This window comes from Phaenicophaeus curvirostris, chromosome 20 (assembly GCF_032191515.1).
Source record: "Phaenicophaeus curvirostris isolate KB17595 chromosome 20, BPBGC_Pcur_1.0, whole genome shotgun sequence".
Lineage (NCBI taxonomy): Eukaryota > Metazoa > Chordata > Aves > Cuculiformes > Cuculidae > Phaenicophaeus > Phaenicophaeus curvirostris.
In genome coordinates, this window is record NC_091411.1 from 1,673,440 (window position 1) to 1,700,094 (window position 26,655).

The 26,655-nt window shown below is 49.6% G+C and overlaps 1 protein-coding gene across 14 annotated transcripts in view; it reads right to left on the reverse strand.

The window, feature by feature from the left end:
- Positions 1-26,655, reverse strand: part of ZNF618 (zinc finger protein 618) — a 159,920-nt gene that overhangs the window by 79,455 nt on the left and 53,810 nt on the right. For all 14 annotated transcript variants that reach the window (XM_069873050.1, XM_069873057.1, XM_069873056.1 and 11 more), the window contains exon 2: positions 12,331-12,374. In XM_069873050.1, the coding sequence (XP_069729151.1) occupies positions 12,331-12,374 (44 nt within the window). The remainder of the gene's footprint in view (positions 1-12,330; positions 12,375-26,655) is intronic.

Consider the following 26,655-nt stretch of genomic DNA (forward strand, 5'->3'; position numbering starts at 1 on the left):
GCTTGGACACTGCAACCAAAAAGCTCCTCAAGCGTGATGGTGGGTCCCTTTCCTGCCCAGAAGGTGCAGGTCTCACAGAGTTGCTGCTGTCAATGGCAAAGCACCCAGCAGAGCCACACTGAAACCCCTGGGGCAGGTCCGAGCTCTCAAAAAACTCCCTCCATGCCTCTGCTAAAGCTTTGGAGAGAAGGCAGTGGCAGCAGTGGTGGAAGACAGCGCCCCTAGCAAGAACCAGCATCACTTTCTTCCAGTCCCATGTGAGATCCAACCAGCGTTCCCGTGACTGAATCAAAACTAGGATCAGTCCAGGCTTCTTGAGTCTGGCACTCAGTTACCCAATGTGCTGAGGGGACGCTGGGCCAACACGGGTGTGACTGTCCCCAGGGGCAGGGGGAGCTGGGCTGAAGGAACGATCCCCACGCGACAGCAGAGTTTGCAGCCTCCTGGTTTGACTGGGGAACATTACCAACCCCATGGAACAAACTGGGAAAGAAAAGGATGTTACTGATACTGGAAAACTCCAGACAGGGTCGCGAGGGGTACACACACAGCCACAGAACTGGATTCCACTCAGGAGACAGCATTCACCACATCTCCACTGAACAGAGGATGAAGCCAGGAGAGAATGCATTCACCCAAGAGAGCTGACCCAGTAAAACATCATTTTCCTACCACTTCAGACGTTTCATCCCTTGCAAGCCCATGATACCACACCTCACAGAATCATAGAATCACTAGGTTGGAAAAGACCCACCCATCAAGTCCAACCATTCCTATCAATCACTAAACCATGCCCCTCAGCAAATCATCCACTCATCTTTGAAATGCCTCCAGGGACAGTGACTCAACCACCTCCCTGGGCAGCCTCTGTAGACAGCAATAAGGTCTCCCCTCAGCCTCCTCTTCTCCAGGCTAAACACCCCCAGCTCTCTCAGCCGCTCCTCGTAAGGCCTGTTCTCCAGCCCCTTCACCAGCTTCCCCCAGCACCAGCTGGACACACTCCAGAGCCTCAACATCGTTCTTATGGTGAGGGGTCCAGAACCCGCCCAGTTCTTTGCCAAATTTTGCCTCCTCTGCTTCTGAGCAGCTCAAAAAGCCTCCAGTTAGAGAGGAGGACAAAGCAGCAGCAGATCCAGAACACACTTCTCCAGAAATTCTCCCCAAGAGCCATGGTGATGGAGAGCATGATGCCCCAGCACCACTCTGTCCAAACCTGTTCCTGCCGTTTCTCCTCTGCTTCCAGCACCACCAGAGCTGATGCACAACTGCCAGGAAGGTGTCAGAAATAAGATGAGAAAGAACAGGGGTGAATATTCAGTTGTGCATATCGCAAGGCTGGAAGCAAGCTTGGGTGGGGGCACGTGGAGAGAAGAGGATAACGCCGCTTCTGGGATGTCGGTCAAATACTGGTGCTTGGTCTTGGAAGCAGAAATGCTCCCCAACACGAAATGAGAGAAAACCACATCTCTGAGGGACAGAGCTCGTGCCATCTTACCAGAAGAGATCAGCCCTGTCTTTTGCATCCCACAAGGGAACACACTGGTAGCAATGACGTGGTTTGAGCCTCCACATGGTGGAGACAGCAGCACAGGAGGACTGAGGGAGAACCTGCCATGAGTCAGATCCCACTCCTGGGTACATGCACCCCATCCCTCCCGTGGTGGATCTGAATGAAGTCCCCAGCCCCAGGACATCACTTTTGTGGGTGAAACAATGTAATTTTATAGTGTTTAAAGCTACAGTTTCCTCTGCAGGTCCAACCCACATTTACCATGCACAGAACAATGTTCTCTGGGAAGAGGACATTCTTCAAAGCTCTGTTTGCACAGGACAAAATCTTCTCAGACAGATCACACCAGAGATCAGCAGAGCGCAAACGCACATCTGGCTCAGACCCTACCTCCTTCCACAGGGTGCATCTAACTTTTTCTCTGTGTCTTTCAGCTTTCCTGGGCAACACCAACCCCCTCTACCGTTTATCATCTTGTCTTTACTGCATTGTGGAGCTTGGCAATCCAAGAGGAGAGGAAGCAGGAGCCTCGGGATCATCCACTGCTCACATCATCACTCAGGGGCATGTCTGGTCGCTCCTACAGGTGAGGCGCTGCTTCCCTTGCCAGAACAGAATCCATGGCTTTTAAACATTAAAGAGGCAAACAAACACTGCACTTGCACACATCACTCCTGACTAAGTAGGCCACAGAGCCAATTACTGTATTACCAGCGCTGCCATCCCACAATGCTCGTTTCAACACCGCTGCCTGCTTTGATCACCAGACTTTCATCTCCCAATGACGTTACGGCCACTTTCATGTCAAACACAAGCATGTGAAGGCAGAAGAGATTTAAGGAAGCCTCAATGCAGACTCATTGTGGGGAACTGGAAAGGTATGGGTAAAAATGGGTTCCATGACCCATTTAGGTAGAGCCTCCCTTGGCCCTACACCCATGAGGGTTCATGAATCTCTAGGCTTTAGCACAGCCAAACAATGCAATAAGAAAATAAGGGGGAGAAAAAAGATTAAAAGCTGGGCATGAGCTGACAATGTGTGTTCACAGCCCGGAAAGCCAATCGTGTCCTGGGCTGCAGCCAAAGCTGTGGGACCAGCAGGGAGGGAGGGGATTCTGCCCCTCTGCTCTGCTCTGGTGAGACCCCACCTGGAGCCCTGCGTCCAGTTTTGGAGTCCTCAGCACAGGAAGGACATGGAGCTGCCTGAGTGAGTCCAGAGGAGGCCACGGAGATAATCCAAGGGCTGGAGCATCTCCTGTACGAGGAGAGGCTGGGAGAATTGGGGTTATGCAGCCTGGAGAAAAGAAGGCTCCATAGAGACTTTAGAGCAGCTTCCAGTCCTGAAAGGGGCTCCAGGAAAGCTGGGGAAGGGCCCATGATCAGGGAGAGTAGGGATAGGATGAGGGGGAACAATTTTCAGCTGAAAGAGCAGAGACTGAGATGAGATCTTAGGAAGAAATGTTTTGCTGTGAGGGTGGGGAGACCCTGGCCCAGGTTGCCCAGAGCAGGGTTGGCTGCCCCATCCCTGGAGGGGTTCAAGGCCAGGTTGGATGGGGCTTGGAGCCACCTGATCTGGTGAACGATGCCCCTGGTCCTGCTGGAGGGTTGGACTGGATTACCTGTGAATGCCTCTTCCAATCCAAACCACTCTATGATTCTGTAACAAATCAAGGTGCAGGTAAAATCTGGGCCATAAAGCTGAGTAGGCTGGATAACGTCTCACCGGCACCACTGCAAGGAGCAACACCGGGCAATGCAAGGAGCTCTCCCAATGGAAGGACAGAAAGGCAATGACTGCCTTCACACCAGTCTACTCTGCAGGGTAACACTCTGGAGTTAGAGTAACTAACTCTTACGGAGCAAGCTGCCCCCTTCCACTCGGTCTCCTGTGCCAGAGGGAAAGGAGGAGAAGGGGGTGCAAAGTAAAGAGCCATGTTCACCTCTGGAGAGGGTCTCATTTTGCTGTGATGAGCAGAACTGGCAATGACTGAAAGCAAACAGGACCCATCAGGCACTGCAGCCAAAAGAAAGTCGCGTTTGCAGTTTGTTTTTTCTGATCTGGAGTAGCATTCTCATAAATAATGAAAGTGACTAAAAGCTGCTTAAAAAACACACACTCCTCCCTTCTGAAAGAAGAGAAAAAAAACCCCAATTATAAAAGGACACTTCTCCCAGCTAGGAATAATTTGTCATGTAATTCTCTGAAGACAGCAACAGAAACACACGTGCTCTGTGCTCCCTTTGAGTGATCTGTGATTGCATTCGTACTCAAATGCCTCCTAATGAGGCTATTTTTATAGTACACATCCTGCTGAGCTTTTGGGGAGGGGCAAAGTGAGATCAGTGGAGACTCACTCTTCAACGTCAGCTCCTGTGTATTTTCTCCTCAAATGGAGACGAAAAGGAAATGAATGTAGAGGAGGACAGATCACTCCAAACCAGCACCTACAAACAGAGCTCTGCCACCCCAGTAGTAAACCTGGAGCATCTTCAGCTTCTTCTGGGAGACCACTCAAGCTGGAAGAACCAGAGACACATTGCTAATTGGGACCAGAATTGTTTAACATCTTTGTTGCAGACATGGACAGTGGGATTGAGGACACCCTTGGCAAGTCTGCTGACGACACCAAGCTGTGTGACACTGTTGACATGCTGGAGGGAAGGGAAGCCACCTAGAGAAACCTGGACAGACGTAAGAGGTGGGCCTGTGCAAACTTCATGGAGTTCAACAAGGCCCTACAGACTGTGCCCTACAGGCAAATTACAGACTGTGTGGAGAATGGATTGGGAGCACCCCTGAAGAGAAGGACTTGGGGTGCTGGTGGATGAGAAGCTGGACCTGAGCTGGCTATAGGCGCTTCCAGCCCAGAAATCAACCATGTCCTGGGTTGCATCCAAAGCAGTGGGACCAACAGCGTGAGGGAGGGGATTCTGCCCCTCTGCTTCATGCTGGTGAGACCCAACCTGGAGTGGAGTCCTCAACATGGGAAGGACATGGAGCTGTTGGAGCAGGTCCAGAGGAGGCCACGGTGTTGAACCAAGGACTGGAGCAAGTCACATCTGAGGACAGGCTGGGAGAGTTGGGGTTGTTCAGCCTGGAGAAGAGAAGGCTCTGGGAAGAATTTAGAATTTTCCAAAACAAGCACCGTACTTCCAGCGTGGGCTTTAAGGCCCCTTCCAACCCAAACCATTCCATGATTTTATCATACTAAGGGTGGCCAGCTCTTAAAAATGGAGGTGATAGCTTTAAAAAACCTCAAACTACCTCACGCACCCATTGGTGGTGTGGTCTCAGTGCCAAAATCATGGAATCACAGAATAATTAGGGTTGGAAGAGACCTTAAAGATCATTCAGTTCCAACCGCTGCCATGGGCAGGGACACCTCCCACTGGATCAAGCTGCCCAAGGCCCCATCCAACCTGGCCTTGAACACCTCCAGCAATGGGGCAGCCACCACTGCTCTGGGCAACCTGTTCCAGTGCCTCACCATCCTCATAGCGAAAAAAAATTCTTCTTCATGTCTAGTCTAAAATCTGGGAAAAAACATAAACAAAGCAACATCTCTTAATTTTTCCAACCATCTTGGTCAACTAAACCACACACCCTGACAACAAACACCACTTCAGCAGATGTGAGTGGAATTTAATAGTGTGTTCATTCCTCCAAGGATGCTCCCCAATTCCAAATCCTTCATAAAGGGAACCTAAAGAACCCAACCAGGCTGCCTCTCCTCTAGAAATTAAACATTTAACTACAAATCAGAACAATAGTCAAGAGCCACAAAGAATTCCTACAGTATTAGCAAAACAAATTCCCTTCAGTCCTTATTAGGAATATCTTGAGGATGGTTTGAAGACGAAAGTCGAACCAAATATAAAAAAAAATTTGGCTTACCCAACAAAAAACAAATGCATGCTGTTTGCCAAAAGCAAAAGAATTCCGTCAGATAAAAAATGTGCTGCACAAGTGATGCAGGTTAAATACTAAATTTAAGATGATAATAGAATAGCTGCCAGCATCTTTAAATTTGCAAGCGTGGAAATGTCAACAGAGACAAAGAAATTCAGGGAAAAATAAAGAGAAGAGATTAAGGGTTTATTCATATCAGTGACAGAGCTCCACGGTGTTTAACCAAGAAGTGACTGAGGGGGGACAACTACCAGCCATGTCCAAGACGGCCCAGCCACAAGATGAATGGGATAAAACAAGCAATGAGAAACAATGGACAGAAATGGAGACAGAACCCTTGGGACTGGAAAAACTGCCCTGCTGGAGAGCGATATAAATGAGGTGGCTGATGTCCTGCTGCTGGAGAAACGTGTGCATGTAACATGAACAAGCTGTAAGGCTCCATGCTGTGATCCAAAATGCCCCAAGCTGGCCAGGAGAGGGGGCAACCCAAAGAAACAATAATATCACAGAATCACAGAATTATTAAGGTTGGAAAAGACCTCTAAGATTGTCAACACCAACCATTGACAGAAACCCAGTACGCCTACTAGACCAGGTCCTGAAGTATCACATCTACACGTTTTTTGAACCCCTCCAAGGATGGAGACTCCACCACTGCCCTGGGCAGCCTCTGCCAGGGCTTCACCACCCTGTCAGTAAAGAAATTTTCCCTAATATCCAACCTAAATCTCCCCTGGCACTACCTGAGGCCATTTCCGCTCATCCTATCACTTGTTCTTTGGGAGAAGAGATCAGCATGCACCTCAGCCCTCTTCTCCCGTCAGCCTCCCCTTCGTCAGGCTAAACAGCTCCAGGTCTCCTGAACTCCTGACCCTTTCCAAGCTCCATTCCCTTCTCCAGACAAGCTCCAGCCTCTCAATGACTTCCTCAGAGTGACGGGTCCAAAACTGAGCCCAGGATTTTCGGTGTGGCATCACCAACACCAAATACAATCTGGGAACTCAGCTTTGCAGAGGAGATTATAGCAACCACGACTCAGTGCTTCACAGCTCCAGAAAGGGATGTTTCTCCACCTCACACCACCTGAATCCATCCGAACCTCTGGTGTTTGGCAAACTGACGTGGATTACATGGAAGCACGCTTGTCCCAGGACAGCCGGGCTGTGTCTGAGCGCCACCATCTCCGTACACGTACATCTGATCTGCTTCCAGGATTCGAGGTAACCTGTCTGGGTTTCCAGCAGCTTCTCTGTGGTGGCAGCACAGAACGGAACCGTTCGCCTCTCCTAAACCAGCTAGATGGGACTTGTCAGGGGGATTGTGCTGGTTTGCTGCCTTTTGGATACGGCTGCTGGGAGCCCTTCAGAGAGCACCATGGCTTATTAAATACCTCATTTAATTACCAGTAGTTTTCTCTCCTTCTGACCCAGAAGTCTGAAGCTCTTCACACTCTGGGACCAGGCGGCCTTTTAAAGAAACAGGAAACTATTTAGTTTTCCTTCTTAGAAACACTCATCCCTTGGCCTGTCCCCCCATGTGGTATGGAGCCCTCTCCTAAGGTTTGGAGGAACGTAACTTCCAGCCTGGGCACACAGAGATGTTGTCCTTCCTGAATGTGTGGAGCCTGTGGAAGATTTGGTGCCATCTCAGGGCAGAGCTTCACTGGGGTTACAGGAGCTGCTAGGGAAGATGTAACTGCATAGGACAGACCTAGCAATGTGGGGAGACAAAGATCATAGAATCACAGAATCACCGGTTTGGAAAAGACCCACCAGATCATCGAGTCCAACCATTCCCATCAATCACTAAACCAGCCCCTTTACCAGCTTTGTTTCTCTTCTCTGGACTCGCTCCAGAGCCTCAACATCCTTCTTGTGGTGAGGGGCCCAGAACTGAACACAGGATTCGAGGAGCGGTCTCACCAGTGCCGAGTACAGAGGGAGAAGAACCTCCCTGGACCTGCTGGTCACACCTTTTCTGATCCAAGCCAAGATGCCATTGGCCTTCTTGGCCACCTGGGCCACTGCTGGCTCATGTTCAGTCGCTATCAACCAGCACCCCCAGGTCTTTCTCCTCTGGGCAGCTTTCCAGCCAGACTTCTCCTAGTCTGTAGCTGCTCAGGGTTGTTGTGCCCCAAGTGCAGGACCCGGCACTTGGCCTTGTTAAACCTCATGTCATTGGTCTCAGCCCAGCGGTCTAGCCTGTTCAGATCCCTAAAGATCCCTAATATGCCACCAGCAAGGCTGGGGAATGATGGACAGTGAAGGGTGGTGAAGGAAAGGAGGTGCAACCACTTCTCAACACCTCCCCTTCCATGTGGAAAGTCATCTCAAAGACTGACGTGACCAGGCCACCTAAGTGCCAAGTCTCGGTCTGGAAAACTGGGGAAAACCACACCACGTACCAGCCTAACGGAGCAGCTGGAGAGGCTCAGGCCAACACAGCACCCTGTCTTCCTCCAGGCCAGCGCTGCAGAGCCCTTCTGCTGGACCTCCAACTCCAGGAGACCTTCCACCCTCTTTGGGACCTCTACGGCAGTGCTGTTAATGCTGCAATAAAGATGAGACCCATTTGTGTCTCACAACCCCAGCAGGGCTGGGATTTTCCCTCTGTTCCGGGAGCAGAGCAGCTTTCCTGCAGCTACATCTGTGCTGCGAGAGGACCCGGCTGGTGACAGCCCCAACGCGAGCTCAGCTTCCAGCTGGCTCCATTCCCTCCACAAACAGATGCGGTTCCTATAGCAGGGTCTGATTTATTCAGCGGGAGTCTCGCACATTAAGTGTAGTTAAGTCTGAAAACAAATCTAATGACTTTAAAATAAATAGCCAACAGAGGACTTGAGACTAAAATCCCTCCTTCCTCTGACACCCACCACATAAACAATAATAATTATAGACAACCGTGCCTAACACATGGCTACGCAAGGCTCTGGTGACCAGGAAAAGCACACGCTGCTTGTCAGACATAATTGCACATTTGGTTTTTCAATTATTTCTTGTCAAGATGCAAAGCCCACCATCTCAACACTGACATTAATTACTGCTAAGTCGTTAGTTCTGCAATGGAGACTCCCAGCGCTGTTCCCACGCCGCACTCCAGGACACCTCCCGCCAGGGAGTGGTACCGAATCTGGCCAACCATGTGCAGAAGGCGCTTCAGAAGAAGGAGGAAACATTCTCACAGACCGCAGGAGGGTGGCAGATCCCCAGGGAACAGGTCTCATCCACACGAGCCCATGGCGCCTCCTGATGCCACCTTCCAGTTGAGTCACACAACTCCTGGCACTCACTCAAGAAGAACTCCTTTTATTGGCTTTTAATTTGCTGCCTTTTAGCTTTGTTGAATTTCTCTTGCAGAAGAAAGAAAGAAATCTCTGATATACCTTTTCTGGAGTGTTCAAAAACACGTGCAGCTTTCTCTTGTTGTCTCTTAGGTGTCATCTTCTCCAAGGCAAACAGCCCTTTCTCTTCCAGCCCCTTAAAGGAAGGTTTTTTCCTGTGTTCCTAATAATTCTCTTCACCTCTTAGATTTCCCCATTAATAAGCGTACGGTGAGGTACAGGAACCAAACACAAGTTGATAAGACAGGAGCAGAGTGAGTGCTTTCCACCATGAATTCTCAGCCGCAAAGTGTCACACGCACTAAACCAAGTTATTCCGAAGGCAGTAGACGGGCCCCGTGATAAGATCATAAAACCTTGTGCTCTCAGAGCTTTTGACGTTTACTTGAAACACAATAAAATCAATTCCAGACAATAAATAAATAGAAATAGGATCGACCCAATGCTACAGTCATCACATTAAGATCAAGCACACTGTAGTGAAAAAAGAGAAGCTGCAGGAAGGTAGAGTTGTCCTGGCAACCTTATTTTGCTTATATTTTTTGCTAATGTAAATTAATCATTAAAAGTGTCCTCATAGTTCACAATTAGTGGTAGTTCCAAGCAGCAAGAACTTTGAAAAGCAACTGCCTTGTGCCTCTAGCCACTGATGCTCCATAGACTTCGTCAAAGCCAAATTTCACCTTTCAGTCACAGAACAGAATCATGGAATGGTTTGGGTTGGAAGGGATCTTAAAGCCCATCCAGTTCCATCCCTGCCATGGGCAGGGACACCTCCTGCTGGATCAGGGGCTCCAAGCCCCATCCAATATGGCCTTGAACACCTCCAAGGATGGGGCAGCCACCAATTCTCTGGGTAGCCTGGACCAGGGCCTCCCCACCCTCACAGTTACTGGTAGAGCTTTCCTGAAATATTAAATATTTATTCCATTTTCATGTTCTTAAATAGATTTGGTAATTTCTCTTTTTCTGGCCATCTTCTGTTCACTCAGGTAGAGGTCGAAGTAGATTTTGCTTCCCCTCTCCTGCTGCTTCTCCAGACATGTACAAAACACCAGTGAGGAGGGCAGGATGTTCTGCCAGCCCAATGGGCGCATGGGTACCAACCAACGCTCAGGAGGGTGCTCCGGGGCTTGGCCCTGAGGGCACCTCCAGCACACAGTAGACACCCCACCAGCAGAACCCGCTCACCTACCTCCTCTGCAAAACCCTCCAGCCAGAGTTGGTACCAAATTCAGGGAAAAGTCCACATAAAGAATTTACGGGAAGGAAGCGATGCCTGGCTTCTTTCCCCTTGCTCCTCAGCCTACGCACAGTTTTCCTTCCAGTGCTTTGTTCAGGCCAATCCCCAGCATCCAAGCAGCGAGCGCTGCCAGAACACACTGATGGGCCGCCCCAAAACGGGGAACAGAGATGTTCTCCTGGTGCCAGCGCTGCTCCCGTCTGCTGCAATCCACACACCCACCTTTCCAGCCCATCCCAGCAGGCACCCAGGGCCGTTACATGCCAGGCAGCACCACCGCACCAGAACACCACCAGTAACGAGAGGATTTCGTTCTGCAAGGCCGTGCAGAGAGCCAGGGCACCGGGCAGGGATGGCGTTGTCGCGGTGGGGAGCATTCGGTGCACACTCAGCAGTGGGAGGACCCGAGATCACAAGAATGAAGAAGGATTTTAATATAGAAGGATGTGTTTCACCTGAGGGATACAACTTCAGCAGAGCTTTCATGTCTCCAGAGGGGGACAGGAGGGTGCTCTGGCAGACGGTGAGTAGAGACAGCATCAACGGCAGCGAGAAGGACATGAAATGCAGCTTGAGCCGTGACGAATGCAGCAGTGTGGTTGCTCGCTGCTCTGCCGCCAAGGGCTGTGATACCTGAGGAAAATCCTGGTGTCTCAGCTCCAGCTCCTGCCCCACCCAGGGCAATGGTACCAGGCCTGGCAACGGTGGCCAGCAAACCTCACTTGGATGCCCTGGTGGGGGTCTTGCTTCACATAGGTCATGCTGAAGCAGGGACAGTGGCTTCTGCCACACCACCACAGCTTCACAGCTTGTGTCACCACAGCATTTGGGGTCTGCCCAAGCTGCTGTGCCCCTCGCCGAGGTAGGGGATGCAGACGGAGCTGCTGCCAGGACAGGTTGCAGCCCTGTCCACGTTGACTTTATTCCACAGCAGCCAAACTGACTCTGGTTTTCCACTGTCCTCTGCGCTGGGATCTCGGCAGTCCCATCAATGAGCTGTGCATCGTCCCATCACGCGACGGCATCTCCCTGACTTCCTTACCATCTTCTCCAGCTCTCATGGATGCTTCCAAGCTCCACTGCAGCCCATTCCCCTTCCTGTGCCATGTGCTCCCCTCCCTGGCGCATCACTCCCATTTCCAGCCTTCCATCTCTCATCTCCAACATCTCTAACTACTTTTACCACAAAAGCTTTTAAACCAAGGAGAGGACTTTGCCACTTTGCTTAGGGATGGCTGACAACCAGGAACAAGCTTCAAGTGCACACTGGACCAGGTAAAATCAAACCACGCCAAAGCCACACTTTACTCCCAGCGCCCACCAGCCCCATGCATCGCTGATGCTGTGCAGAGGAGATCCTGCTAAAAGGAATCTGTGCTTGGCCAATGAAGGAAAGTTGTCCTTTCTTCCACACTTTCACAGCTCTGGACATAGTCCACCAGAGAGAGATTGGAGAAGAACACCTGGAGATGTTCAAGGCCTGGTTGGATGGGGCTTTGAGCTTTTGGGAGGTGTCTCTGCCCTGGGAACGGGGGTGGAACTGGATGGGCTTCAAGTTCACCCAAACTATTCAATGATTCTAAGGACCAGGAAGCATGATTTCCAGTGCTTCTCAGCACACCCAGCAAGGGAAGGTGCCATCAGCATCAGCAGGAGATGGAGAAGCCATAGCACAGGGTAGACCAAACCTCATCACCTCCCTCCCCTTTGTGCCAGGCTGTCCTCCTGCTGCTCGTGCCGGGCAGCTCAATTCCTTCCTGTATGGCACAGGGCTGCTGGGACATGCTGGCTGCGGGGCTGCTGCACACCATGGGCACCCTCCCCATCCGGTGGCACTGGCCAGGACACCTGGAGCAGAGCGCCCAATGTGAGACTGGACAGGTCCTGCATCCACCAGAGCAGGAGCAGAAGAGGGATCTCATACCAGGATCAGCGGGTTGGGGTGGTGGAACAACCCCCTCCACTCCTGCCACACAAGAGTGGGGAGCTCCGCACCCACAGCTGCAGCACAGCCCAACAGCTCCATCCAGGGATCTCATCCTGCAATGGTCTCAGCACCTCGGCACAGGCATGAGGCTGGTGGGACTCAGCCGTACCACCCCGCACTACATGCAAACCATGTCTCCTCACACCCCCAAGGCCAAAACCAACCTTCCTGCATCCACTTCGTTAGCAAAATCCAAAGATGGGTGCAGGGACACGGCACTCCAACAGCTCCCAACTCATCCCTCTTCACCACCCATCCCTGAGATAGGGAGCTGCATCCGAGCAGATGCCCATCTGTCCACCACATCCCATCCCAGCAGAAGAAAGCATCCACCTACCTGCTGGAAGAGCTCCTCCGCCCGCTGCTGTTGCTCTCGTCGGCCTACAGAGGCAAAAGACACCAAAAAGAAAAGCTGGTTAGGATGGGAAAGGTAAAGTGGTCTCCAAACCCTCCACTGCATCCAAAACACTTTGAGTTTGCCCACTCCAAATTTCACACAAGTGCTGTGCTCAGTGTTGGTGGAACACAGTTCACTGAAACCCAAGCGGCCAAGGCAGGAATTGGGACACAGCCCTACAACAGAGGAGAATTTCCGAGTAGATACCCTCCAGTCACTCACGTGCCATTGTTTTATTCTGCTTTACCAAAGTTAAAATTAAACATCACCATATACATTATTTGAAGAAGGGAAATCAGGCAGAATGAGCCAAATTCAACACTGAGATGGCCCCGCTCCTGGATTCAAGGGACAGTTCCAGCCACCTCCCTTCATTAGCAAGGAATCACCTAACTGATCCCCTCAAGGATGTGAGAAGGGATGGGTTGGAGTCACCTAGTTCTTCTCCTCTCCACCTCCTTCACCCCACTCTCTCTTTTGAGACTTCCTTGGAAAGCAGAGTTACTGTGTTGAGAGTCCTCAGCCCAGGAAAGACATGGGACCGTTGGAATGAGTGCAGAGGAGATGATCTGAGGGCTGGAGCACCTCCCATGTGAGGACAGGATGGGAGAGGGGGTTGTTCAGCCTGGAGAACAGAAGGCTCCAGGGAGACCTTAGAGCAGCTTCCAGTACTGAAAGGGGCTCCAGGAGAGCTGGGGAGAGGGTGCAGGGAATGCAGGGATTAGTGGCAGACGGAAACAGTTGGACTTGATGATCCAAGAGGTCTTTTCCAACCGGGTGATCCTATGATTCTATGGATCTATGGTAGGATGAAGGGGAACGGTTTTGAGCTGAAAGAAATGAGATTGAGATGAGATGTGAGGAAGAAATGTTTTCACAGTGAGGGTGGGGATCCCTGGCCCAGGTTGCCCAGAGCAGGGGTGGCTGCCCCATCCCTGGAGGGGTTCAAGGCCAGGTTGGATGGGGCGTGGAGCCCCTGATCCAGTGGGAGGTGTCCCTGCCCAGGGCAGGGGGTCGACTGGATGGGCTTTGACACATCTTTTGACCCAAACCATTCTGTGATTCCATGAAAGACAATATTATTCCAAACCCAGAAATTTTTATTTCTGAATTTGTGCAAACACGAGTTAAGCAATATTGGCTGCGTTTCACATTTTGTGCAAATGGCAGAACCGGGCGATTCGTGTGCAGCAGGACGGGGGCCAGCCGACGATTTCGATAAAATAAACCCTTTTTTAATTTAAATGCTAATGCACTGAATTAAAATTTAATAACTGAGGAAATTGAAAAGCCGAGCAGGAATATTGGAAATAAATCCAAGCAGAAACAGCTGAAATTAAAAATTCTAGAGAGTGGGAGGATGGCAGCAAAGCTGTCTGATATGATTATATTTTTTTTATTTTTTGCAGAACGAAGGGGGGAAGGAAAAAAAATCCTCCCTTTGGCTGTAGGGCAGTAAATCGAGAGCGCTGTGATTTATTGCTCAATTTTCCTGAGGGAAAAAGGCTTTCTTTCATGCTGAAATATTTCATAAATTTCAAGCCAGCATAAATTCTTAATTTAAAAGTTATGGAGGTCACATTTAGTGCACTGGTGCAATTTGGGAATCTTAAAGGAATAGCAACCAAAAAATCACTATTTGATTTCAATTTTTTTTTAATTTTATGAGTGAAATTTTCGTTCAAAGGGATTCTATGAGTTACGCAAAGCTGAAACACGGCCCGGCTTCCTAAGGTTTAAGAAACCCGCTGGAAATGAAGAGATAAAAATCTAATTCAATTATGACCATAAAATCACAGAACAGTTTAGTTTGGAAGGGACCTCAAAGCCCATCCAGTTCCACTCCTGCCATGGGCAGGGACACCTCCCATTGGATCAGGGGCTCCAAGCCCCATCCAGCCTGGCCTTGAACCCCTCCAGGGATGGGGCAGCCACCACTGCTCTGGGCAACCTGGGCCAGGGCCTCCCCACCCTCACAGCAAAACGTTTCTCCCCAAGATCTCATCTCAATCTCCCCTCTTGCAGCTCAAAACCGTTACCCCTCGTCCTATCCCTGCCCTTCCTGATCCAGAGCCCCTCCTCAGCTTTCCTGGAGCCCCTTCCAGCACTGGAAGCTGCTCTAAGGTCTCCCCAGAGCCTCCTCTTCTCCAGGCGGAACAACCTCCTCTCCCATCGTGTCCTCATATGGGAGGTGCTCCAGACCTCAGACCATCACCTCTGGCCTCCTCTGGACTTGGTCCAACAGCTCCATGTCCTTCCTGTGCTGAGGACTCCAGGGCTGAGCCACAAATTGAATTACAAAAAGGTATTTTTTTATATTATTAATGTTGTTAGCCACTTGAGGAATTTCTGTTCAAAAATTTTCTCCTTCCCTTGCCTGGGAAAAGCCAGGAGGAGGAGATGACAGTGTAATTGCTCCTGTTAGATCTCCAGTCTTTTGTGAGCACTGATATGTTCATTTGTTATACAGCTGTTTCGTACAGAAAGGATGTCGGAGCACCCATAATTCAAAGCAATCAATCAAAAATTAATGATTTGTCATGCTTACACAATGAAAATAATAAAAAAAAAAAGCTTTATGGGTTCCTGCAACTGGGAGATTGCTCAAAGCTTGGGGGCATTTTCTAGAAGATTGGATCTGTGTGTCCAAAAAAAAAGCAGACTTAATATCCAGAAACCCTGCAGGGTGATGGGGCATCGGCTCTACTGAACCCCCCAAGGCCAGGGTACCTGGCAATTCCCTCCATGCGGAGCTTTCAGCAAAACCAACCACCAGTGCCCTCCAAGTCACATTCCTCAAATTGCCGAAGTACCGGAATTCTAATTCCAGGTGAAAAACACCCGCAAAAAATAAAGGTCGCCCAGACAAGTGAAAGCTGTGAAGAAACAAAGACATAGCTTCAACTTTGCCTTCACAGAGGCGCAGCTGCATCGTCTGCAGAACCACCCCAGCCGCAACGCCAACCACCACCTAAATATCTCCAAAACGTAAAATATTTCACAGAATCATGGAACCATTAAAGTTGGAAAAGACCTCTAAGTTCATCCAGCCCAACCATCAGCCCAACCCCACTGTGACTGCTAAACCATGTCCCGAAGCACCACACCTATACTTTTTTTGAATCCCTTCAGGGATGGAGACTCCACCACAGCCCTGAGCAGCCTCTGCCAGGGCTTCATCACTCTGTCAGTAAAGAAATTTTCCTCAATATCCAATCTAACCTTCACCTGGCACAACTTGAGGCCATTTCCTCTCATTCTACAACGTGCTAGTTGGGAGCAGAGCCCAGCACCCACCTCACCACAATCTCTTTTCCAGCATATGCAGAGAGCGATGAGGTCTCCCCTCAGCCTCCTCTAATCCAGACTAAACAGCCCCACATCCCTCAGCCACTCCCAGAACCCCTGGGCTCCAGCCCTTTCCCCAGCTTCACTCCCCTTCTCCAGACACGCTCCAGCCCCTCAAAGTCTTTCTTGTAGTGAGGGGCACAAATCTGAGGGGTCCAAAATCTCCATTTGGGAAGCAGGTGGCCACCCTCAACTTCGGGACACTGTCTGAGAACACAAAGTTATTCACCCTCCATCTATGCAAGAACTTCTTTAGATATAAATTCCTTTGGAGAATGCGTTGCGTGGGGATCATGGTCCCAACACAACACGTGTCAATGTCCCAGTGCCATTTCTCATTCCAGCTTATGCACCAGTTCCAGCTGGTGCCTCTGGGTGATGTACCAGTCCACCTACCCAGGTGTTAATTACTCTATGAAGGATCACACCTGTAATTCTCTTGGTGTCCCATTTCATATCTGAATTTGTATTTGAGCAAACGAATTGCTGGAAAGAAATCACGTGGTGATCGCAACCTCTGTGCTTCCCAACCATTACCAACCAGCTGCTCAGCTCCTTCTGGGGTTGATCCACATTTCTATTATTTAATTCTCCTTTTACTCACCTTCACCACATTATGTCTGCTTTATTCCTTTTATTTTACAGTAAGCCCGCCTGGAATCAAACATGACAGGATGATGTCTTTTGAAGGCCACACTCTTATGAGACAACCACGGAATCATGGAATGGTTTGGGTCAGAACGGTCCTTAAAGCCCATCCAGTCCCACTCCTGCCATGGGTAGGAACACCTCCCACTGGATCAGGAGCTCCAAGCCCCATCCAACCTGGCCTTGAACCCCTCCAGGGATGGGGCAGCCACCCCTGCTCTGGGCAACCTGGGCCAGGGCCTCCCCACCCTCACAGCAAAACATTTCTCCCTAAGAACTCATCTCAATCTCCCCTCTTTCAGCTGAAAACTGTTCCCTCTCATCCCATCCCTGCCCTCCCTGATCCAGAGCCCCTCCCCAGCTTTCCTAGAGCCCCTTTCAGTACTGGAAGATGCTCTAAGGTCTCCCCAGAGCCTTCTCTTCTCCAGGCTGAACAAACCCAACTCTCCCTGCCTCTCCTCGTACAGGAGGTTCTCCAGCCCTCGGATCATCTCTGTGGTCTCCTCTGGACTTGCTCCAACAGCTCCATGTCCTTCCTGTGCTCAGGACTCCAGAACTGGACACAGGGCTCCAGGTGGGTCTCAGCAGAGCAGAGCAGAGGGGCAGAATCCCCTCTCACGCTTGCTGGTCTCACAGCTCTGGATGCAGCCCAGGACACAATCGGCTTTTGTGCTGTGAGCACCCACTGCCAGCTCATGTTGAGATTCTCATCCACCACCACCCCTAATTAATTCCTTTAGAAATAAAACAGTGCATTTAAATTCTTTAAAAAGTGGTATTTAAGATCTACAAATCTCCTACGTGAGTTGAAGTGCTGGCAATCAACATTTAACCAGCAACCAGAATGGGCTGAAAGAAGTCAGAGCAGCTTTTCATCCAAGCAGCTTTTCATCAAGTGGCACTTTGGGAAGAGCAGAGAGAAATCTCCAATTTCCCCCAGACAGATTAATTTGGTGACCTGTTCTTTTGTAACAGAGGAAGCAGGGGCAGAGAGTTTACATCCACGAGCATGGACACAGGACTCCCAAACACAGGCAGGATGATCAGTCTGACAACCTCTCCTATAAAATAATTTACAATTCCAGCTATAATTCCCTGAAGCTGCTTTTGTACACACCGGGTGCGTTATGGGTAGGTTTGTTTAACTAACGCTAATAAATATCTATTAAATTAAAATGCACAGAGCAGAAGGTGGTTTCGGGCCACGTGCTCCTCAACTCACAGCTTAAGTGCAAAGTAAATCAAGTGATAAATAAGAAATGTATCAGTCAACAGCTCTGAACAGGATAAAGTGTCAAAAATAAGTCCGAGCAGATGCAGATCTGACCTGAGAAATTTGTGTTTATAGGAAAAACACCCAACATTTTAACAGTTGCTGTGAAACAACAAAATAGCTAAAACCCATAAAAACATTAAATGAGATTTGGGAAGATTTCAGCACAGCCTTTCTGCCTGATTACTTAAACGATGATTAAAAACAATTATTCCTCTCACTCCAAGAAAGACTTTGAGGGGCTGGAGCGCATATGGAGAAGGGAACGGAGCTGGAGAAGGGTCTGGAGAACAGGGGTTGTGGGAGCGGCTGAGGGACCTTGGGGCTGTTTAGCCCAGAGTTGGAAGAGTCTGGGGCTTGTTCCATGCTCATCCTTTGTCTACGAGATCCATGAAGGAAGCGTCCACAAAGGGATGAATTTTCCAGCAGGAACAAGTTCGTTCCTTGGGCCGGAGGAATGCGCTCCCTATTTCCTCAGCTGCAGCTTCTCTTCAAGAAACAACCACAATAATAATAATAATAAATAGAATAGCTGTGAGGAGAAAACCTGATCTCTATGCCAGGCAACTTCTCAGGCCCTGTAGCAGAGCCCCAGGAGTGAGGGTCCCTGTCCCCACATGCCCATTGTGGGGTCTGCAAATCCCCCACATCCTGAACATGGGGCGACCTCGCCGAGGTACGGGCTGGGCTGCAGGCAGCAGCTTTGAAAGATAGAATCATGGCACCATTGAGGCTGGAAACGACCTCTAAGCTCATCCAGTCCAGACATGAGCCCAACATCACTGTGCCTGCTAAACCACGTCCTGAAGTGCCATGGCCACATGCTTTCTGAACCCCTCCAGAGATGGAGACTCCACCACTGCCCTGGGCAGCTTCTGCCAGGACTTCACCACTCCACGACGGAAGAAATTTTCCCCAATATCCAATCTAAACCTCTCCTGATGCAATGTGAGATCGTTTCCTCTCATCCTATTCCTTGTTCTTTGGGAGAAGAGCTCAGCACCCACCTTCCCACAACATCTGGGAACTGCAGAGAGTGATGAGGTCTCCCCTCAGCCTCCTCCAGATTAAACAGCCTCAGGTCCCTCAGCTGGTCCTCAGAAAGCAAAATTATTCTTGAACATCAAAATTATTCTTGAACATCTTGGGGAATTTCACTCTTTCACTCAGCCACTGAAAAACAGCGCATGGATGGGCTGAGGTCGGTGCTTCTTCCTGCAGCGATGGGGGAGAACCTGACATGAAAATAAAATCTGAGATTTCTGACCCCTCCAAGAAGAGAATAGCAGGAGAGCTTTCAACTTGAGGTCATCAAAAGAAAAAGGCAACGACTCCCATTCTAACTGTATGGCGCATGTGCCTCCTGCCAAGCCAGGGAGGAGCTTGCTCGTGGGTGAGGATGACAGAGGCGCTGATGACGGCTACAAACCAAACACAGGGACACATGCAGGTGATGCTCTGCACCTCCACTGCTGGAGCACAGGGACAGCCAAGGTGTGGTGATACCAAATACCCGTGGACCACCCTTTGGCATTCAGCAGCCCCTTCTGGGCTCTAACACCACGTACAGGAAAGTCTCTGGTGTGAGAGGAAGGCAGTCTTTACTCCAGAGTCTGCCCATTATTTAAACCCAGCTTTAGACTTAATTTACCATTGAGATCTACCAAGTTCCCCCCCGTGCAAGTTGCTAAGGTGACAATGACCTCCAGAGACACAACCTGTCCCCAGTGTCCCCAAGTCAGACAGACAAAGCATCCTGGTGCTTGGGGACACAGGGAGCTCATCATTCCCACACAGCTGCCCTGAATCCCATGTCTGGACCATGTTTGTGCAGTCCCCACACCCTGATGAGCACATCCACCACATTTACACATCCAAATAAATCCCTGCTGGAGATGTCTGCTCAGCCTAAAGAGGAATCAAAGAGGTTTCTAGATTAGAAAACAGCATCACCTCAGCTTGGCCATGTTCCCATCTTGCTGATGGCCAACCTCACAAAGAGCACGCATAGCAAGGAAGACCTTAAGCCAGGGAACACCACCAATGAGGGGGAGGGTACAGAACCATAGAATCATTGAGGTTGGAGAAGATCTCGAAGATCATCAACTCCAACCATCAGCCAAACACCACCATGCTGACTAAACCATGTCCTGAAATGCAATGTCTACACAGTTTCTGAACCCCTCCAGGACTCCTCAGCTGCCCTGGGCAGCCTCTGCCAGTGCTTCACCACTCTTTTAGTAAAGGTATTTTTTCTAACATCCAGTCGTGGGACGGCCATGCTCCAAAGGACTCCCACGAGAGAAGCATGGCTGCAGAGACTGCCCTCCAGTCCTGCCCACCAAGGTGTGGAGCAACCTCCCTCTCCCACTGTCCATTAATTAACAGCTAACAATGTTCAGAATGCGTTCAGAGTTCACAGAATCATTGAGTTTGGAAAAGACCTCCAAGATCATCAAGTCCAATCATCAGGCCAACAACACTCTCACCACCCACCTTCCTGCAGGTTCCCTTTTGCCCTGAAGACACCAAATGCCTCCTAAACACTAATTAGTAACAAACACTAACGATGAAACCAGCCAGGAAGTTGCTCAGCCTGACATAAAGGTCAGACTGAGCATGGGATTCCACTGGAAAAGCCAAGATGGGAATGATCCTCTCTGCTCTGTAGCTTCTACTTCTTACTTCACGCAGGGGCCCCTCTACATTGATTTCAATTCTCTTTGTATTGGCAGGAGAATAATTTTCCTTTCAATGCCTGTCTTTTTGTCTTCCACAACTCAGTTTTATCTTGCAAGCAGCAGTGCCAGGTTTGCTTCAGCTTCTGCTCTTCACTAAAGGGTTCTCAGCACTGGCAGAGGCTGCCCAGGGAGGTGGTGGACTCCCCACCCCTGGAGGGGTTTAAAAGATGGATAGATGACGTGCTCAGGGACATGGTTTAGTAGTTGGACAGGTACAGTTGGACTCGATGATCTCAAAGGTCTTTTCCAACCAAACAATTCTATGATTCTATGAACCCCTCCCCAAACTCTTATCTTTGTGGAGAAGGCTGCAGCACAGAGGTGAGAACTGTAAGTAGACAAATAATAAGAATAATAGTAAAAAAATCACAATTAAAATCTAGGAATCATCCTTTTTCAGTAGCATTGTGTTTACTTCTCACCTACTCTTTATTATCTTCCCATTTTATAATCTTAATTTAGTAACTTGGGAGTGTTGTCTGCATCCACCCAATTTCCGACTTGCCTTTAACGCGTAATTATGAGTTCTTCTAGAGTTTCCCTGCTGGAAAAGGCACACACGGGGCTTTGCTAACCAGGAGAGCCCTGCAGACACCAAAATCAGTGAGGCAGGGAACAAATCCATGCCCAAACCCCCACCAGCCTGGCCAGACACTGAACCGTGCTGGGCTCTTCCCTCTTGACAGGGACAAAAATCGCCTGTGAAGGACCCAAGGTTTCACGTCACCAACCATTCCCTGCGGCTCGCGATGCTCCAGATCGCCGCAGACAGGTTTAAGGGCTGCGAGCACTTCCCTTCGAGTCCAGGGAATATTCGTATGAGTAATTTTATGAACTTGCTGAAAGTACTCGCAGAATCTGTGCTCTGAATTCCAATTTTTCTCCCAGGGAAATCCAAGGAGCTCACGCTAACGCAAACCAAAGAAAGGGAACATTAAATACATTTTAACCTAAAACCATCAATGTTCCAACAAGTATTAAGAAGCTTCAACCTGGCGCACCTTTTTTTTTCCCCCCCGACAGTCATGAAATTAAAATTATGAATTAAATCACTGCAGCAAATTGGGCTGGACTTAAGGAGTTTCTCCTTGATTATACGCAACCAAAAAGTAATCAAAATATTGTTGCCATCTCATGTTGCTCAGTGCTCTTCCCATTCCCTTCTTTATGAGAGAAATAATCAAATTGAGGGTGAAGAGGAGAAAAGACATCACTGATTGCTTCTCAACTCTCATCTTCTAAAAGCTGGAAAATAAAAACGACCAGGCAAAACAAGAGCATTATCTGCATCGAGTCCTTGTTTACAGCTGGTTTGAGTTTCCCGGCAAAAGAAACAGCTGGAAATGTTTTTAAGGAATAAATGTATATGGAATGAAAACCTAGGGGGGCGGGGGGAGGAGGGGATTGTGTTTTTTACTTAGGGGAAAAAAAAGAGGGGGAGAAGGAGCCAGGCGAGAGCATTGCAGAAACCCACCCAGTTTTTCAGGTTTCCAATTTCACAAGAAACACTCAGGAAATCAGTTTTGAAAAAAAACCATAAGGGGCACTTTTCCAAGTTGATAAAACAAACAGATCCAATGAGCTCTGAGGGCACGTGGGAAAGAAACACGTTCAAATATAATTTCTAGAGGGAATCCCACCCGTTTTCCTACAGCCACGCTACTGAACACCTTGATTCAGGCATTGGTGAGAAAGCTCTGCTCTGAAACACTGCGTCACATGGTGCTGCCGTGGCTTCTCAACACAGGAGGCACCAGAAGCCACCAGGAGCCACCCACTCACAGAGGTTCAGTCCTGCCCTACTAGAGAATAGGATGCAATGGGAGAGACCTACAAATTGAGGATGAGCCAGCTCACAAGCAGAGCGGGCTGGGTGCACGTGGATGGGATCTCATCTCAGCTTGGCTGATGAGAGGCAACCTCAGAAACTGTCTTCTTCACCACTGAAGAACTCATGAGGTGTTCAAGGCCAGGATGGATGGTACTTGGAAGAACCTGATCCACTGGGAGGTGTCCCTGCCCGTGGCAGTGGCATGGAATTGGATGGGCTTTAAGGTCCCTTCTGACCCAAACCATTCTATGATTGCAGTTGACCAGGAACAGTTTGCTCTACTCCAAAAGAGTGGTTTTGAGTGGTTGGAGATGTGCAGTGAGGAGGCACAGCCTCCTGAGAGGGGAGGTGATGGTCACAGAGGTCAGCATGGTTTTCCAACACAAAGAACAACCAGGAGACACCTCAAGCTCTCAGCAAGCAGGATGTCCAAACCCAAATGCGCTCATAGGTGAAGCTGCAACATGGATGTTTTGCTGTGAGGGTGGGGAGGCCCTGGCCCAGGTTGCCCAGAGCAGGGGTGGCTGCCCCATCCCTGGAGGGGTTCAAGGCCAGGTTGGATGGGGCTTGGAGCCCCTGATGCAGTGGGAGGTGTCCCTGCCCATGGCAGGGGCGGAACTGGATGGGCTTTGAGGTCCCTTCCAACTCAAACCATCCTATGATTCTATGAAGCAAATATTTGCCCTTGGGAGGTTAACTCTGAGGATGTCACCTTCTCTCCCAGTTCTGTGGGACTGGCCTTTTTCATAGCATGAAATGGTGGCAGTTTTACTTTGGAAAGACAAAGAAAAAAAGTCAAACCACATCGAACTGAAAGTATGAAGGAGGGAGGCATGCAGAGCTGGGTCATTTTTTCAAACTTAAAAAAGAGCAGTAATTATAGGGGGCAATTCAGAGAGAGTTCAGTCTGCCTGGCTCCCTCAGAAATGGAAAAAAAAAAAAAGAAAAAAAGAAAAAAGCAAGAAAAAGTAGTAAAAAGAGAAAAAAATAGAAAAGTGAGAAATGGCAGAAGTTGAGAAAAAGCAGACTGGAAGTAGAAATCTTACAAATTCTGCTTGTAAAAGCAGGCCCATCAGCCAACCACAGAGCCTATAAATACTGCCAGAGCGGCTCCCGAGCAGCAAGAATCAGCAAACAAACAAAGTTCCACAATTGCAAAAACAAAAAGGCAAAAAAGCAAAGCCCACAAAAGCCTGGCTGCTCCCAGCAGGGGCGGGAGGGCTCGGCCGCTTCCAGAGGGTGAGGGAATGGGAGAACTGGAGGAAAAGGGAACACAACTTCCCCTGGGTGCGTTCAAACCTCAGCTGCAGCAGAGATCCCGGTCCCACCAAGCCACCGCTCCTCTCCCTGCAACAAGCCAACCATCCTCCAAGAGCAGCAGGACGGTGACCCCCAAGCGCCACCTCCATGTCCTCAAACCAGGGGCAGCGTTGGGAGGAGGGGGATGTCACCCCACACCATCAACCTTGGCTTCTGTCACTCCCAAACCAACATCTCCAAGCCATCAGCCAGGCTAAAGAAATCATTTTTCAAGGAGTTTGCAGAGGACAAACATCACCCGGACCCGACCTGCGCGACCTTCACCTCCCTCTGGTCCACAGAGCTGAGACAAATGAGGGCACAGAGCTGCAGGGGAATTATTTTCAGCCAAAAGCAGAGTTACAGCAGGAGCGACCGCTGCATGGATCGGTGTCGTTTCTGCTGAGCCGCTCACACAACAGAACCTGACGCTCATTTGCAAAAAGTGGAAGTGACACAGCCTGACATTTAAAATTTTCTGATTCACCCAGGCAAAATCTCTGCCCTATTTCTTTCTGGAAGAAAGAACTGCAAGATGTGTTCAAAATCTAAATTAAGTGCTCACAAGCCCCAGATTCTGCTCAACTCGGATCTCTACCACCCCAATCATATTCTGCATTTTCTGGTCACGAACAAAAAATAAAATAAGTATGTTTCTCTTTGGGCTCAACCTGAAAAGGAATTTTTTAATTTGTCAGAGCTTCAAGGAAACCAAAAAATCTCTTATTTCCACAGCCCTGTGCACAGAGATTTCACCAGGATGTGGTGATTATTCCTCTCCACTCCTCTCTCATGAGATCCCATCTGGAGTACTGTGTACAGTTCTGGAATCCCCAACCTAAGAAGGATGAGGACACTTAACCCATCACTCTCAAGCCCACCGCTGAGCCACGTCCTTAAGCATGACATCTCCACCTCTTAAAGCCCTCCAGGGATGGTGACTCTACCACTGCCCTGGGCAGCCTCTGCCAGTGCCTGAAAACCCTTTCCATGAATAAATTTTCCTAACATCCAATATAAACCTCCCCTGGTGCAACGTGAGGCCATTTCCTCTCATCTTATCACCAACCTTGGTGGATTCAAACCAGACCACCTTGAGAAAAATGAAAAATGCTTATTAACTAATGGTTATTTATTGGTGTAATCAGGATGGTCATGGAATCATAGAATCATAGAACAGTTTGGGTTGGAAGGGACCTTAAAGATCATCCAGTTCCACCCCCTGCCATGGGCAGGGACACCTCCCACTGGATCAGGGGCTCCAAGCCCCATCCAGCCTGGCCTTGAACACCTCCAGGGATGGGGCAGCCACAGCTTCCCTGGGCAACCTGGGTCAGGGCCTCCTCACCCTCATGGTGAAGAAATTCTTCCTTATCCCTCGTCTAAATCTGCCCTCTCCAGTTTATAGCCACTGCCCCTCATCCTATCACCACAAGCCTTTGTAAACAGTCCCTCCCCAGCTTTCTTGTAGCCCCTTCAGGTAATGGAAGGTCACTCTAACGTCTTCTAGGAACCTTCTTTTCTCCAGGTTGAACATGCCCAACTCTCAGCCTGTCCTCGTATGGGAGGAGCTCCACCCCTTGGATCACCTCCTTGGCCTCCTCAGGACCCATTCCAACAGTTCCGTATCCTTCTTATGTTGAGGATTCCAGAACTGAACACAATACTCCTGATGAGGTCTCACAAGAGAAGAACAGAGGGGCAGAACCAACTCCCTCGCCCTGCTGGCCGCGCTGCTTTTGATGCAGCCCAGGACACGGTTGGTTTCTGGGCTGCGAGCACACACTGCTGGCTCAGGTCAAGCTCCTCATCAACCAGCACCCCAAAGTCCTTCTCTGCAGGGCAGCTCTCAGTCACATCATCCCCTACCCTGTACTGAAACCGGGGACTACCCCGACTCAGGTGTAGGACCTTGCTCTTGGCCTTGTTGAACCTCATGAAGTTCACACATGATCAAAAGAACTGAACTATAAGCCACCTTCTCCTCTGAGATAACAGAAGCTCCAGCCCAGGACACCACAGCTCCAACAGATGCTCACTGAACTCCTAGTGGGCAGTGCCTGCAGAGAAGCCAGAGTGGCTGGTCCAGCAGCATATCTGCTGATAGAACCCACAATGCCTCCTCCAGTGAGTGGTGAACACCAGAGTAAGCACTCTGTAGGTCTATGCAAAGCTCCCGGAGAAGTGATTGTCTGAATATCACCCTGCCTAAGCTCCCCTGCCACGAGAAATGTAGGTGTCTAAACATCACAGCCCATGTGAGCAGATGCCCAGAGCTGTGGTGGCTGCCCCGTCCCTGGAGGGGTTCAAGGCCAGGTTGGATGGGGCTTGGAGCCCCTCATCCAGTGGGAGGTGTCCCTGCCCATGGCAGGAGGTGGAACTGAATGGGCTTTGAGGTCCCTTCCAACCAAAAGCACTCTGTGATTATATGATTCTATGATCTATTAATGCTCTGGAATCACATTTAACATCACCCTTTCAACCCAAACCATTCCACATGTATACGATTCTATGCCAACACAACCATGCTGGCGTGCGTGTGGCTCTGCCCATGGACCCCAGCTGCTTTAGTTCATGCCGTCCCTAGTTCATTTTCTTAAGAAAGATAAATACTAATTGTCTGATGTCCACCAGAGTGATGCAGAAATTATGAACAAGCTAGTGCTCTGCATTAGATCTAGGTGATCAGTGCCACTGAGACAGGAACAGCTCCGAGATGTCTGTCCCAGGACCCACAAACATTGGCCAAACTGCTTGTGTGGCACCACTACTGGGAGAAGGCAAAGGAGAGAGAAGGTTGCCCAGGGAAGATGTGGCTGCCCCATCCCTGGAGGTGTTCCAAGGCCAGGTTGGATGGGGCCTGGGGCAGCCTGACCTAGTGGGAGATGTCCCTGCCCACGGCAGGGGGGTTGGAACTGGATGATCTTCAAGGTCCCTTCCAACCCAAACTATTCTATGATTCTATGATTCTAAGATGAACGTGCACTTCTGCCAAGAGCAGGATGATCTGCATTCACTTGTTGGCTGATCATCATCAGCCTTTCAGTGTCACCAGCCAACCTCAGAGTCATGCTCCAGCCAAGGTCTTGGGTTCGTGGCAAGACGTGAGATGCCAACACAGCTTC